The 14,536-nt window shown below is 43.3% G+C and overlaps 1 protein-coding gene across 1 annotated transcript in view; it reads right to left on the bottom strand.

Annotated features, from left to right (window-relative positions):
* The window catches only part of LOC127582540 (SH2 domain-containing adapter protein F-like), a 228,096-nt gene that overhangs the window by 52,539 nt on the left and 161,021 nt on the right, over positions 1 to 14,536 (bottom strand). The window contains exon 5 of the mRNA XM_052037879.1: positions 8,195 to 8,372. Within this exon, the coding sequence (XP_051893839.1) occupies positions 8,195 to 8,372 (178 nt within the window). The remainder of the gene's footprint in view (positions 1 to 8,194; positions 8,373 to 14,536) is intronic.

Here is a 14,536-nt window from a genome sequence, read left to right as displayed (position 1 = left end):
TTCCGGAAATGCTGTCTGAACAGCTGAACATTTACAAGACCTTTTATTTTAATTTCTAGCATAACCTTTCTGCTCTTGTACTCTATGTCTTGACTAGTGAGGCAAGGTACTCCATATGCTTTTTGAACCACCTTTTTGACTTGTCCTGCTACCTTTAAGGATCTGTGGACGTACACGCTAAGGTCCCTCTGTCCCTTTACATCTCTCAGTATCCTCTCATTCATTCTATATTCTCTTGCCGTGTTACTCCTTATTAAATGCATTACCTCACACTTCTATGAATTGCATTCATTACTTCACTGCCATCTATATCTTCCCTATAGGCAAAAGCTTTCACCCTCACTGTCAACTACAGAGTCAATTTTTTGCATCATGTGTAAAACCTCCTTAACCTTCTCCCCACATTTAAGTCTAACTCATCAATATATACCAGACAAAGCTAGGTACCTAGTGCGGTCTCTTTGGAATCCCTCTGATATCAGCCTTTCAGACGCAAAAGCACCCATTAACCATTACACTTTACTTCCTGCCCCTGAACCAATTTTGGATCCATTTGGCACTCTCCCTTGAATCCCATGGCTTTTATTGGTTTGACCAGCCTTTCATGTGGGAAACCATGTTAAATTCAAGTGGATGACATCTAAAACACTGCCCTCATTGACCCTCCTCATTACCTCCTCAAAAATCAATCAAGTTAGTCAGATATGACCTTTCCTTATTAAAACCATGCTGACTGTCCTTTATTAATCTCTGCCTTTTACATTTTTTAAGCAGTGCCTCAGTATTGAATTATAATAATTTGTCCATCACCAAGTTAAGCTAACTGACCTGGAACCACTCAGCTTATCTCTTCCTTTTTAAACAACAGCAGAGTGTTAGTAGTCCTCCAATCCTCCAATCTTCTGGCACCACTCACACAGACAGGGAGAATTGAAAAACTATGGTCAGAGACTCTGCAATTTCGTTCCTTGTTTCTATTAACAACCAGAGAAGCATTGTATCTGGGCCTGGTGATTTATCCACTTTCAAAAATGCCAGACCTCCCAATACTTACTCTCATTCTGTGTTTATCCTTTCTAATATTTTACAGGTTTCCTCCTTAACTACAATATTTGCAACAATCCCCTCTTTTATGAAACCATCCAGAAAGTATCCATGTCTTCTGCCTCCAAATACAGGTTCCAAAAAGATAACCGAATAGGCATTACCCTCTCCTTAATTTAGTCTCAATATTTAAATCCTTCAAAATAATCATTTGATTTTCTTAGGTTTTACTTGTTAATTTTTTTCATGTCCTGTCAAACAACCAAGTATTAACCTTTCACTTACAAGATATAATGTGTTTGTATCTGGGTTTAAAAGTGTTTTCCATTGACTAATTAGAAAGCATTGTCTTAATGATCTGTCTTGATAATTGTTTGAAATCAACAATTTAGAAAAAGGCCACAGCAGCCTAATTATTTTTTACAACAGTTTTTTTCTTGTGAAGTTGGAGATGGTCGCTGCTTATCCCTGGCTGAATTGATTCAACTGTTTATTGTCGAGAAAGTAAACTGCATTGTGCTGATTTTTATCAGTGATATTGATCCAAAATTGATACAACCAGGAGTAAATCACATTAGTAATCATTTCTGGGTGAAATGACGCCAATCACAAAATTAGACAGGGCATTTCTGGTTGGAATCCATACATTTCCCAGCATTAGATGCCCTCTTAAGGTGGTCAATTTTTGTGCCATACAAGCTTCAATCCCTCCTGACATAACTTGAACCCCAGGTTCCAGAAAATCACTGTCCTTTCGCAACCTTGAAAGGCCCCATGGACTTGAACCCTTAGAGGCCATTTTTGAAGGGCCACTCATCTCAAAACAGGATACTTCACAAGGCAAATCTAAAATTCATTGTAGACTGCTTGCATAGCTCCTAAACTGTTCAGACTACACTCAAACCAACAAAGAGTGCTTCTTGGTGAAAGTGTCTTCTGACAAACTCATTGAATGGATCCTTCAATGGTCCATCCCCCATAAGGAGGACGACATGCTCCTGCTAAGGTGCTATTCCTGAGAATTATCCCTCTTATCTCATTGTCTCCCTCCTATTCCTACCATTTCCTGCCTCATTGGGAGATACAAAGGAAATAACCTTTACATTTATATGACATGCATGTCTATTTGTATGCATTCACTTTTGTGTCTTAAAGTATATCGTACATGTGAATATCACAGGCCAGTATTTAGACTGCAACAGAGGCCACCTCGATATATCTAGTGGTCGTGAAATATGTTGCTGTGCTGTGCGTGGATTCTTTCTCCTGGCATGCATCACATTCCCCATCACCTCAAGTTTCTCTCGTAGAACTTGGTGCTCTCTCCATACCCCTCCCAGTCTCCTTCTCCATCATGGTGGCCATAATATGTGGAGCTGCTGTCAGGCGGCCATGGAGAGTGGGCCTTGGAGGGCTGACACAGGCCTGGAGAGCAGACACAGGCCTGATTGTAAAGTGCCTGTGATAAATTACAACTGTTTGCACAAAGAACCATACAGGTCAGGATTTAATGTATCCTTTTTGGGTAGAAACCATAGTAACACTACAGCACTCGCATTTGGAGATAATTTTGTAAAGTTTTTAGGGGAACCCAGCTAATAATGTTTCAGTGCAATAGAAAAGGTGTCTTCCAATTTCTAAGCAATATTGTGGGTCAAAAGTTTTATTCTTATTCATGTTCTGGGATGTAGACTTAGCTGCTAAGGCCAGCATTTATTCCCCATCCCTAATTACCCTTGAGAAGATGGTGATGAGCACTTTTCTTGAACCACTGCAGACCTTCATTTTTAGTGTGCTGGTCATGATACAACTGAATGGCTGGCTAGGTCATATCTGAGGGCGGATAAGAGTAAAAAACACCACTGCAGGTCTGGAGTCAGATATAGGCCAGACTAGGTGAAGATGGCAACACAAGAGACTTCAGATGTTGGAACCTGGAGCAACACACAAAGCGCTGGTGGAATTCAGACACAAGGGACTGCAGATGCTGGAATCTGGATCTGCTGAGTTCCTCCAGCGCTTTGTGTGCAGGTGAAGATGGCATACTTCCTCCTTGGAAGATCATCAGTGTTTACATCAAATCAGATAACTTTATGATCAACGTAACTAAGGTTAGTTTAAAAAAATCAGATGACTTAATTGAATTTGAACTCTGCTGCTGGTTTGGTAGGATTTGAACTCAAATCTCTGCATGTAGTCCAGTCTCTTGACTACCTGTAAGTTAACCACTGTGCCACTACTGGGGCATTAGTTCTCTCACTGTCTGACGTGAGTGATACATTTGGACTCTTACAACAACTTGTCAGTCTGCAGTGTAGTTTTCTCCCCAACATAATCTTTGATCTATTGAATTAATTTTCACAGGTTGTTGTGGCAGGATTTGAACTAGCAATTTCTGCTACTAGAGTAACTGAAAGGTTAAGTTTCTTTTGCAGTTGAAGAGAAGCTGAAGGATTAAGCTCTAAGCCTCTCCTCTTCTGGATCTTTGTGTAAGGATCAGGTCACTGTAGAACAATAAATTAGAAACCTCTGTTTTTATGGCACTTATATGGTTTGTTTAACAAACATACTTCAAATTGTGGTTGAAGGGAAATGCATTCTTTGATTACTTCCAATTCTACTATTGAACCACATGGGATTCACGAGAAACAGAATTCTATTTACCACTTTGTTTTTTTTACATTGCAGATAATATGTGCATTATATTATGCAAAGTCCACTTTAACTTAATATCATTACCTCAGTTTAAATTAATTTGCAAATCCACCAAGGTTAAATAAAAAATCTCAAGATATGATACCTTCACCTGTCCTTCCTTCTCAAAAGATAATTGATCTAGCTCATTTTTAAAGAAGCCAATTAACTCTGAAGAGTTTATTATATACCACCACTATCCTGTCATAATTTTCTTATTGCTGTAACCTTGCTCACACCCTGTCAGTTTTGAACCGTTATTCTCTAATCCTGGGCTCTCTCCTGCAAGTTAATAACATGCTTACTTCACCCTTATCTACATCTTTTGTATTATGTTACATTGCAGGCACAGTGAAACAGTGCATCAGTGTGAAATTTTGCTTCTCAAATCACTCTAATAGGGGGTTGGTGTATCTGGAGGCTCATTTAACAAAGATGTGCTTTAAAAAAATCTCTTCAAGTCAATTTTTGTGAAGTGCATATGCATGGTAATGGCTTCATCCTGTTCACACATCAATTCCAATCAACCAGAGTGACCAATTTTCCTCAAATTTAAAGCATCCATCTTTATTTTCCCCACTTGTGTCAACTGCTGTTCACAAAACCCATTTCTTTAGATTCCTAACTCTTTTACAAAATTGTTTTTATCTACCTTCACGGAATCTACAGCAAAATGGATTACGTATAAGGAAGCATGCTTTTATAATCCTCTGGAAGGGTAAATGGAGTTAACAAGGATCCTCTCACCCCTTCTATCTATTTTCTGAGGATGCAGTGCTTATTCTACTAGATTAACAATCCAAAAATGCAGGATGAAATTTCACAAAGACAGGTTATGAACTTGAACTTCACTAGCAGTTCATCCACTCTGAATATTCATTCCCTCCACCATCAGCGTTTTGAGGCTGCATTGATGCCATCTAGAAGACACAGCGGACTTCTCTGACAGCACCTCCCAACCCCTAGCAATTCCAAGGACAAGGGCAGCATGTGCATGGGAACATCAGCACCTTAAGGCACAGCTAACTGGGACATATATGGCCATTCATTCATTCTTTCCTTGTCTAAATCCTGGAACAATCAATAGCAATTACAGATGTGTAATAATGTTGTGATGCCCAGTACCGCAAATGAACAGAAGGATCTGCGTACTATCACCAGAATAAATATGATAGTTGTAGGACACAATTTCTTCACTGACGTCTTACAGACAAAGTTACCAGCCATCGCTATCTGATGGGGTGCCCACTGTATTTGATTGGAAGTTAATGCTTTCGGCTTTGGTACAGCAATTCGAATGCACAGGAACGTAAGGAGCTGCAGAGAGTGGTGGGCTCAGCCCAATACATCACGGGCACATCCCTCCTCACCATTGGTAAAATCTACATGAGGCACTGCCTCAAGAAGGCAACATCCATCATCAAAGATCCCCACCATACGGGCCATGCCATCTTCTCGCAGCTACCATTGGGCAGGAGCTACAGAAGCCTGAAGTCCCACACTGCCAGGGTCAAGAACAGCTACTTCCCTTCAACCATTCGGTTCATGAACCAACCTGCACAACCCTAATCACTACCTCAGTATATTAACACTATGACCACTTTGATCCCCTCGTAAAATAGACTTTGATTTTCTTGTTCTAATTGTGTTCTTTCTTGTAAAAATTGTGCATAATTTATGTTTAATTTTTGTTTTTCTTGTGAGTGCTGCTTATCTGATGCTATGTGCCTGTGATGCTGCTGCAAGTAAGTTTTTCATTGCACCTGTGCACACATGTACTTGTGCATATGACAACAAACTTGACTTTGACTTTTGAACTATGTAACATATTCTCCTCTCATTCTTATCAACAAACACCACCCCCACTGACACCCCAGATTCTACCACTCACCTACGCAATTTACAGCAGACCACTAACTTACCAACCTGCATATCTTTGGGTTGTCAGGGGAAAACTGGAGCACTGTGCGAGGAGACTCACATAGCCATAGGGAGAATGTGTAAATTCCACACAGACAGCACTGGAGGTCAGGACTGAACTTGTGTGACTGGTGCTGTAAGCAGCAGGTCTACTATCTGCGCCACTCTACATCCCCACCCCTTTCCACTTCAATTGTCATATATTAAATTTTTACAGTCAGGAATATTCAACAGAGGGACACAAGGAACAAAGTGTAGCAAATACTAGATACACTTTACTGGTTTCTCTGGACTGCAAAATGTAGAACTATGCAGGCTAGGAAAGCTTCACTGTGCAGTCCATGCTGATGGCAGAGGTTGTTGTGGAGGTATAATAACGTGTGTGTGCATGTTTGTGCACGCGCATAGCAGGAGGTTGCCCTACTAAGCTTTAAAACTGTTCAAAGAAATGTTGCTATGTGATCACTAATACTAAAAGGGGATTATCTTCTTTTCCACAGGCAAAGAAGATTAAAGTAGAATGCGGCGAGGATTTGCTTTGACATTTTCATTGCTATAGGAGCCACATTCTCATTAAAAGCTATAGCCTAGAAATTCTATCACATAGTCGGAGGTATTTGTGCTCTGAAAAATGGATTTTTGTGAAAAAAATATTCTGACAGTCCACTTCCGGAATTTTTCTCCAAATTCCCCGATTCAAATAAAGTGTGGAGTCGGCCAGGCATGTGCCTTGATATCAAGCTTTGTGCAACACTTTTTCTCATGATATTTGCATCAGATTGTACTGCACAAAGAAGGTTGTGAACTGTGAGGGCCTTGGACAGTGAGACGGGCCTGAATTGGAGGTTTGGGGCCACACAGCTTTACTTAAAGACCCTGACCCTAGCACCCACTATCTTCCCGGTAGATTCCTCCTATAGTTTTAACTTGATGACATGCAATCTCCCCCTCCCCCCATTATCACTTACCCCTCACCAATATCATCAGGCATTCACTCCTTACAGGCGCAATCGTCACCCACCGGCCAATTGACTGTGTCCCAACAATTTCCTGGACCGTCTCACAGACAACCCTCTCACTGGCAGATTCTCATCATCCAGACCACTATCCTGATCGACTGCCACCCGAACTCTATCCAAATTGACCTCCTGCCACTCCCTGGATCACTTTAGGAGTAAATTGCCCCCTCAGCTTTCCTCGGTTGCCCTACCCAACTCTTTCCCTGATCAACCCCCTGCACCCCCCTCCCCCCAAAAACTCTCTCCCTTACTGGTTCTTCCACAAATTCTCTCCCTGATTGACTCCGACCAACTCTCCCCTAACACTCCCAACTTTATCTCTGACTGTCTTGCCCAGCTCTCTCCCTGACCAGCCACTTCCAACTCTCGACCCGTCTTATCATCACAGCTCAGCCCCCGACTGAATGATAATCCCCACCCACACGCAGACCAATCCCTCTCCCAACTTTCTGCCCTCCATCTGTGCCCTCAACAAACTGCTCCAACTTTCTTTGTGACCAACCCCTCCAGCTCTCTCCCTTACTGACCTGCCCTCCCCCTCAACCTCCCCAGCTCTCCCCTTGTCATCCCCTTCTGATCCTCTCCATCTCTCTTTCCTACTCCCAATCTGCAGTCTCCACTGTCTGTGCACCATCAGGAGACTGTGGAGGAAAGGCCTTTGTGCAACTTCTCCCATGTATTGCCTGTTTCACTGCACACATCTTGGACCTCATGTTTGATTGAGTTTCATTGCCTGTAGCCTTAGACTAATGTGCCAAGTGCCAGCCACACAGTGCCAGTTTAATGCTCCTTTGAATTTCCAAGTCACAGACTTCTGCTAAAGTGAAGGGACCAATAAATTGAAAGAGCTAGTTCATCCCACAGTACTAACAGCACAGAATTCAGTCCAGCCACTCTGTGTTGATATTTAAGCTCCACATGAGGCTTTACTCATCTTACTTGATCACATCCAATCAATATTACTTTCTATTCCCTTCACTTGTTCTTAATTGTCTCACTTTTCCTAAAATTGCATAAGATAAGGTAATATATCTTTGTTAGTCACATGTACATCGAAACACACAGTAAAATGCATCTTTTGCGTAGAGTGTTCTGGGGACAGCCCGCAAGTGTCACCACGCTTCCGGCGCCAACATAGCATGCCCACAACTTCCTAACCCGTACATCTTTGGAATGTGGGTGGAAACCGGAGCACCCGGAGGAAACCCACACAGACACGGGGAGAACATACAAACTCCTTACAGGCAGCGGCCGGAATTGAACCCGGGTCGCTGGTGCTGTAATAGTGTTACGCTAACCGCTACACCACTTTCTGAGGTGGCAAGCTGTATATTCTTACCACTCGCTAGGTCAAAACACTTCTTCTAAATTCCTTACAGTAAGGGACTAGTTTGTGGGCCAGAAGGCATGTTCCAGTGCTGTACTGTTCTATGTTCTATGACTTCCTTCTGTGCACAGATTGTGCACAAATCCCCTAATTGGCCCGACCCCAGTGGATTGGATGGATTTACACTTACACTTGTTTCTCCAGCGGTAGAGCGGGATCCACTCTCTCAGGTAGGGTGGAGCAATGCTCTGGAGTCTGTGTCTTGCTGTATTTTGACCCTCCAGCCAGGGGGCTGAGCTGCTTTTGTTGCCTCAGTCGATCTTTGGCGGAAGGAGATGACCGGTCCCAATCACAACCATCAAACTGGACTGTAAAAACAGAGTAACACATCAATTGTGCGGTCAGAAAGGAAGCCACTTGATCCATTGGGTCTTTACTGACTCTTTGAAAGAGCCATTAATTAGTCCCACATCCCTGTTTTTTGTTCCCCCATTGTCCTGGAAATTTGTCCCTTTCAAATACCCAGTTCCCTTTGCATAGCTGCAGTTGAAAGCCATATAGAGTCGTTGAGTAATACAGGAAAGAAACAGACCCTTTGGCCCAACTCGTCCATCCCAACCAAGACGCCCATCTAAGCTAGTCCCATTTTCCTGCATTTGGCCCATATCCTGCTAAGCCTTTCCTATCCATATTCCTGTCCAAGTGTCTTTTAAATGTTGTTATTGTGCCTGCCTCAACCACTTCCTCTGGCATCTCATTCCATGTACGCACCACCCTCTGCATGAAGAAGTTGCCCCTCAGGTCCCTTTTAAACCTTTCCCCTCTCACCTTAAACCTATGCCCTCTAGTTTTTGATTCCCTTTCCCTGGGAAAAAGACTGTGTGCATTCACCCTATCTATGCCCCTCATTTTATACACCTCTCTAACGTCAATTCTCTTTCCATCCTTCTTTCAGGTGAAGAAGCAATTACTTTGTCGAACCTCTTCTTGTGCTTTTTTCGCTCTCTACTCTCAGGAGAAGAATCTTGGCTTCTCTGGTTTTCCCACACTATGGAGGTCCTCCATTCCTGCTTTGATTCTGGTAAATCTCCTCTATACTGGCATCTTGCAAATTAAAACAACATTGCCCCCTCATTGTTGATGGCTAAAATCCCGCCTATCGCCTGTCTTGAACGTCACACGCAAGAACACTGCCATGCACTGGACAACCTGGAGGAGAGCTCAACCAATCCCACAGGACCCAATATATTCCGAGATGTTGGGGTTAAGTTGGGTTGGGTGCACGTTCTGATAAAACAGTTGGGGTTGGGTCAGGACATGCCTCGCGAGCCTGACTCAGTGCTTCATCAGCTTGGGATGATTTGCTGAGCATCACCCCTTGTGTCCTCTGTTCCTGAACAGTAACAATGTGTGTGCAGCTCTGCAGCTTCATAAGACTTTTTTTGCTGCCTTTCTGGGCTGGAATCTCGGGCTTGGGTTGGAGTCTGGTCATGATTTAGAGTCATGGAGTCATCAAGCATGGAAACAGGCCCTTCGGCCCATCGAGTTCATCAGGCACCCATTTACACCAATCCCATTTTATTCTCCCCACATTCCCATCTACTCCCTCTAGATTCTACCACTCAGCTACACACTAGGGACGATTTACAATGGACAATTTACCCACCAAACTGCATGTCTTTGGGACGTGGGAGGAAACTGGAGCATCCAGAGGATACCCATGCTATCACAGCGAGAGCCTACAGACTACATGCAGACAGCACCTTAGGTCAGGATTGAATCCTGGTCGCTGAAATTGTGAGGTGCACCACTCTGCCACCCTGCAAGCTCGCTCCAGTACAGAGTTCCAAACCAGCATCAGTGATGATGGAGGTATGTGGAATGGGACAATGTCTGGCATGGAGCGATATGTAGGGAGGTTGAGTGCAGTGATGGTCATTTGTAGGACTGAGCGTGTATGGGCAATGTGGTAGTATAGGGATGGGGAGTGTTGGGAGGGGGTGGGGAGTGTTTGAGTAAGAGCCATTGTGGATGGAGGGGATGGAGGAATAGGGGTCATACAGTTGTAGATTCATGCAGCATGCAACAAGGCCCTTTAGACTTACTGAGTCCACATCAACCATCAGCATCCATTTACACTAGTCCCATTTTATTCTCCTCACATTCCATCAACTCTCCCCAGATTCTACCACTCACCTGAACAATGGGGACAATTTGCAGTGGCCAATTTACCTACCGACCTGCATGTCCTTGGGAGGTGGGAGGAAACTGGAGCATCCAGAGGAAACCCAAACAGTCACAGGGAGAACGTTCAAACTCCACACAGACAGTGGCCGAGGTCAGAATTGAACCCAGGTCGCTGGAGCTGTGAGGCAGCAGCTCTGCTAGCTGCGCCGCTGTGTTTGGGGTGAGTGCAGCTTTCTGACTCTCTACACAGTGCAGCCTCTGTTCTGCTGCTGATGAAAGTAGAGCCTGGTCTCCTCTCAGTGGAGAAGGTAAAACAACAGTTTTCATTGCAATCCTCTTGTTTGGTGCTTGGAAGGTGAGGCAACCTCACCTCCTCACGATATTCCTGGCAGCGAGATATATCAGAAGTGAGAACAGTGCTGAGTTCCAGCTCGCTCAATGGGCCAAATTTGAATGGAAACAACTGAAGCAGTCAGTCAGCTGAAATTTCACACCTAAGGAGATCCTCACAGAGGAACTCAGGAACATGTTGAACCACTGGATCAAGAAATTAATAGTACTAGATTAGTAGAAGCCTCTAACGTTGGCAATTAGGAATTCATAATTTGCATCATCAAATTAAAGTTTCATTATGAATTGTCCACTAAACGTAGTGGACTGGTTTTTATAGATCAAAGTCCATTTCACAGGATCCACATCTTCAATTTTGGCCATTTTAATTGGTCCTGAAATGGCTTCCTGCGGCTGCTCAGTCAGGAGTGAACACCAGAAGCCACAAAAAGGACTGTTAGAGCAGAACTAAAAACAAAGTGTCTATCCTTAGCAGCCAACTGGAGCTCATTAAATGCATTTAGCAGCCAGTGTCATAGGACCCCTTGTGTTCCAGGTCAACGTGGTGAACTTGCAAATCAGCACCGCTGCATAGTCACACACAGCTGCCTCTGAGTAGCTTCTGGTGCAGCTTTCAGTACCAGGAAAAGACCACTGTTGGACAGATAAAATTCAAAGCTCCTAGTCTGCTGAAATGGAGGAAAGCGTTGAAGCTGCACTTGGACTATTGTGTGCAGTTCTGCTCACTGCACGGTAGGAAGGATGTCTTTGTGCTGGAGATAATGCAGAGGAGATTTACCAGGATGTTGCCTGGATTGGAGGAATTCGGTTATGGGGAGAGATTGTATAAGCTGGGCTTGTTTTCCTGGAGCGAAGGAGGCTGAAGGGTGACCTGATAGAAGTACATAAGTTTATAAGAGGCATAGATAGGGTAGTAAGTCAAAATCTCTTTCCCGTGGTAGGGTTATCAAAAACAAGAGGGCATAGGTTTAAGGTCAAAGGAAGGAGTTTTAAAGGGGATCTGAGGGTTAATTTTTTTTATACTGAGTGGTTGGTATCTGGAACATGCTGCCAGAGGAGGTGGTGGAGTCAGATACAATTGCAATGCTTTGAGGTTTTTACAGAGCCACTTGAATAGGTAAGGCATAGAGGATACAGTTCTAATGCAGGCAAATGGGAATCGTGTAGATGGGCAAAAAAGTGTGCATGGATGAGGTGGGTTGAAGGGCCTATTTCTGAGCTGGGACACTATGAACAATGACAAGAGGATCCTTTGGATAGCACTTTGCCTACAGAGGGAGTAAGTGGATGAAATCTCTTTTGATGCAGTGGGTTGTGTCTCACAAATCATGTTGCCTCCCAACCATGCAGAATTTTCTGCCTGAACTCTCTCCTCTGTTCTAGAACATAGGACGCTACAGCACAGCACAGGCCCTTCAACCCACGATGTTGTGCCAACATTTTATCCTGCTCTAAGATTTATCTAACCCTTCCCTCCCACATAGATCCTCATTTCTCTATCATTCATTTGTCTATCTAAGAGTCTCTTACATTTCCCTAATGTATCTGCCCCCACAACCTCTGCAGGCAGTGTGTTCCATGCACCCACCACTCTCTGTGTAAAAAACTTACCCTTGACATCCCCCTTATACCTTCCTCCAATCACCTTATAATTATGTCACCTCGTGTTAGTCATTGTCGCCCTGGGAAAAAGTTCTGCTTTTAAAAGTGTCCTCGCTGCCTCTCACTGTGCCTGTACTTTCTGTCCTCATTGCAAATATACCCAGCCCTGTTTAATGGTATCGCTTTCTCAATCTGCAGTGGATTTGGAACATTCTAGGTCTGTTTAGAAGTGCAGAATGAACATGAGCAAGCTATGGATAATATGACAATTGATTCAAACCAACCTAACACCCAACCTCTACCATACCTTGAGACTTTAATTTTGTTGCTTTTGCCAATGAATTTCACCCTTTTAAACACCCTAGTATATTTTCCTGTGTTCAGTCAGAGGTGAATCATAGAATGGTTACAGCACGGAAGGAAGCTCTTCAGCCCATTGTGTCATGCTGGCTCTCTACGAGAGCAACTCACTCATTCCTCCCCATGACCTTTCACTGTTGTCTTACCGATTTTTCCTCATCATATATTCATTCGAGGCCACAATGGAACCCGGTTCAATCACATCTGCAGGCAGCACATTCTAGCATAAAAGTGTTTTTTCTTCATGTCATTCTTAACTCTCTTTCCCTTTATTTTATACCTGTGGCCTCCAATGTGCAACTCCTCTACCGACCAAAACAATCACCTGCTCTGTCCAGATTGCTCATCATTTTATCTATCTCCATTACATCTCTCCTCAGCCTTCTCTTTCCCAAAGAACACAGTCCCAAACTCTCCAACCTATCTTTGTAACTATAGTCCATCATCTCAGGAACCATTCTTGTAAATCTCCTCTGGACCCTCTCTAAAGCCATCATGTCCCTTCAATATGAAGTGCTATGTAAATGCAAGCTGCTGTTTCCTGCTCTCGCCTGTTGTGTTTCAGGACTTTTCCTCTCATGTTTAAAATATTGGAGGGTGCTGGCAAATTAGTTGACTGTGTGGAGCCTCACAACTAAACCCAATCCTGGCCATCCCCATATTTATGTATCTGGAGCCTCTGGACAGTGATCTGTAGTTTGAGTCATTGTCGACAGTGGTCACTAACGGCAACCAGCTAACACTGGGAATAAACCTGGGAACCTTACACTGAGACAAAAATGGGAAAGTGATTTTTATTCCACAGCACTAACATTCGTTACACTAATGGGCTCAGAAGCTTATAACACAGAAGATTAAGATCACAGCCATGTATCATTGCAGCTGCTGTTGTTTTCAGCAAGGAACTGATTTATTTGGCAAGGATTTTTTTTCCTATTTCAGATCTTTCACAGAAAAGGGATCAGTTTTAAACTCGAAGCTTTTAGTTGAATCTCTCCCTGAATCAGGTGTGAAAGAGACACTTGGCTTTCTGGATGAAGCCACAGATGACAATGCACAGAATCCACAAGCTGCCATAATATTGTCCTAGCCCTTCATACTCTGGCTTTGGAGGCCATAGGAGCACATACATAAAGATGAAGGACCTCCGTATTCCATTGTAGTTGGATAAGAAAAGGATTAAAAACATATCCTACTGCGCAGCACTAGTTGTGAAGCACAGCAGTTTGATTTGTTTTTTTGATGCCCCTCTGTTCAAGATATCAATGCTCCATCTTGTCAATCAGCTCATCAGCTGCATCCTTGAACACAGCCAGGTCATACTGCAAGGTCTTCCACAGGAGGAGCAGTATTAGCTTACTGATGGACAGATGCTCAAGGACAGATTTGAGGACCATTACCCTCTGGGTAGCATCCGCCAGAGAAGGAAGAAACCTCTAGCCTAGAACAGACCGAATGTTCCAAGGAGATAGATGCCTCTTGGCAGGACTCCCGAACCTCTCAGCAGGTGGCTGCAGAAAGTTCTGGCTGCGGTTTTAAGCAGATCATGTCCTTGTGGATCCAAAGCACGGTTTTGGAAGACAAATGGGGAACAGAAATAAATGGAAATTGGAAACTTAGCATCTATGAACAAAATGGGAAAAGTTGTAAAGTCACAATAGCCAAATGCAGCTGGATTTTTCACCTCAGCAAATGAAGTTCATCATAAGTTTTACGGAGAAGAAATTCGACAATGATTGCATGGGCTAAACATGTGATTTGCACAATGTACTCTGCTTCGGAAATTCACTTCCAATGCCTTCAACGAAGATGAATTTTTACTACATTATTTTTCTTTTGATAAATGGGAGAAACCATTTTTATTCTTAAGCCATTTTGGTGTGACAGTTCAAAGACTAGATGGGTCGATTGGCGTCTTTATTTAATTCCATGAATCAAGTAAATGAAACACAGCTGGGGTTCTTCCTTCATTCCAACTGAGGGAAAACTCTGCCCATGGCCTGCTAAGCATTACACCGTAAGTTAATATTTA

This window comes from Pristis pectinata, chromosome 24 (assembly GCF_009764475.1).
Source record: "Pristis pectinata isolate sPriPec2 chromosome 24, sPriPec2.1.pri, whole genome shotgun sequence".
In the NCBI taxonomy this organism is placed as follows: Eukaryota; Metazoa; Chordata; class Chondrichthyes; order Rhinopristiformes; family Pristidae; genus Pristis; species Pristis pectinata.
This window is presented reverse-complemented; position numbering and strand designations above follow the sequence as displayed.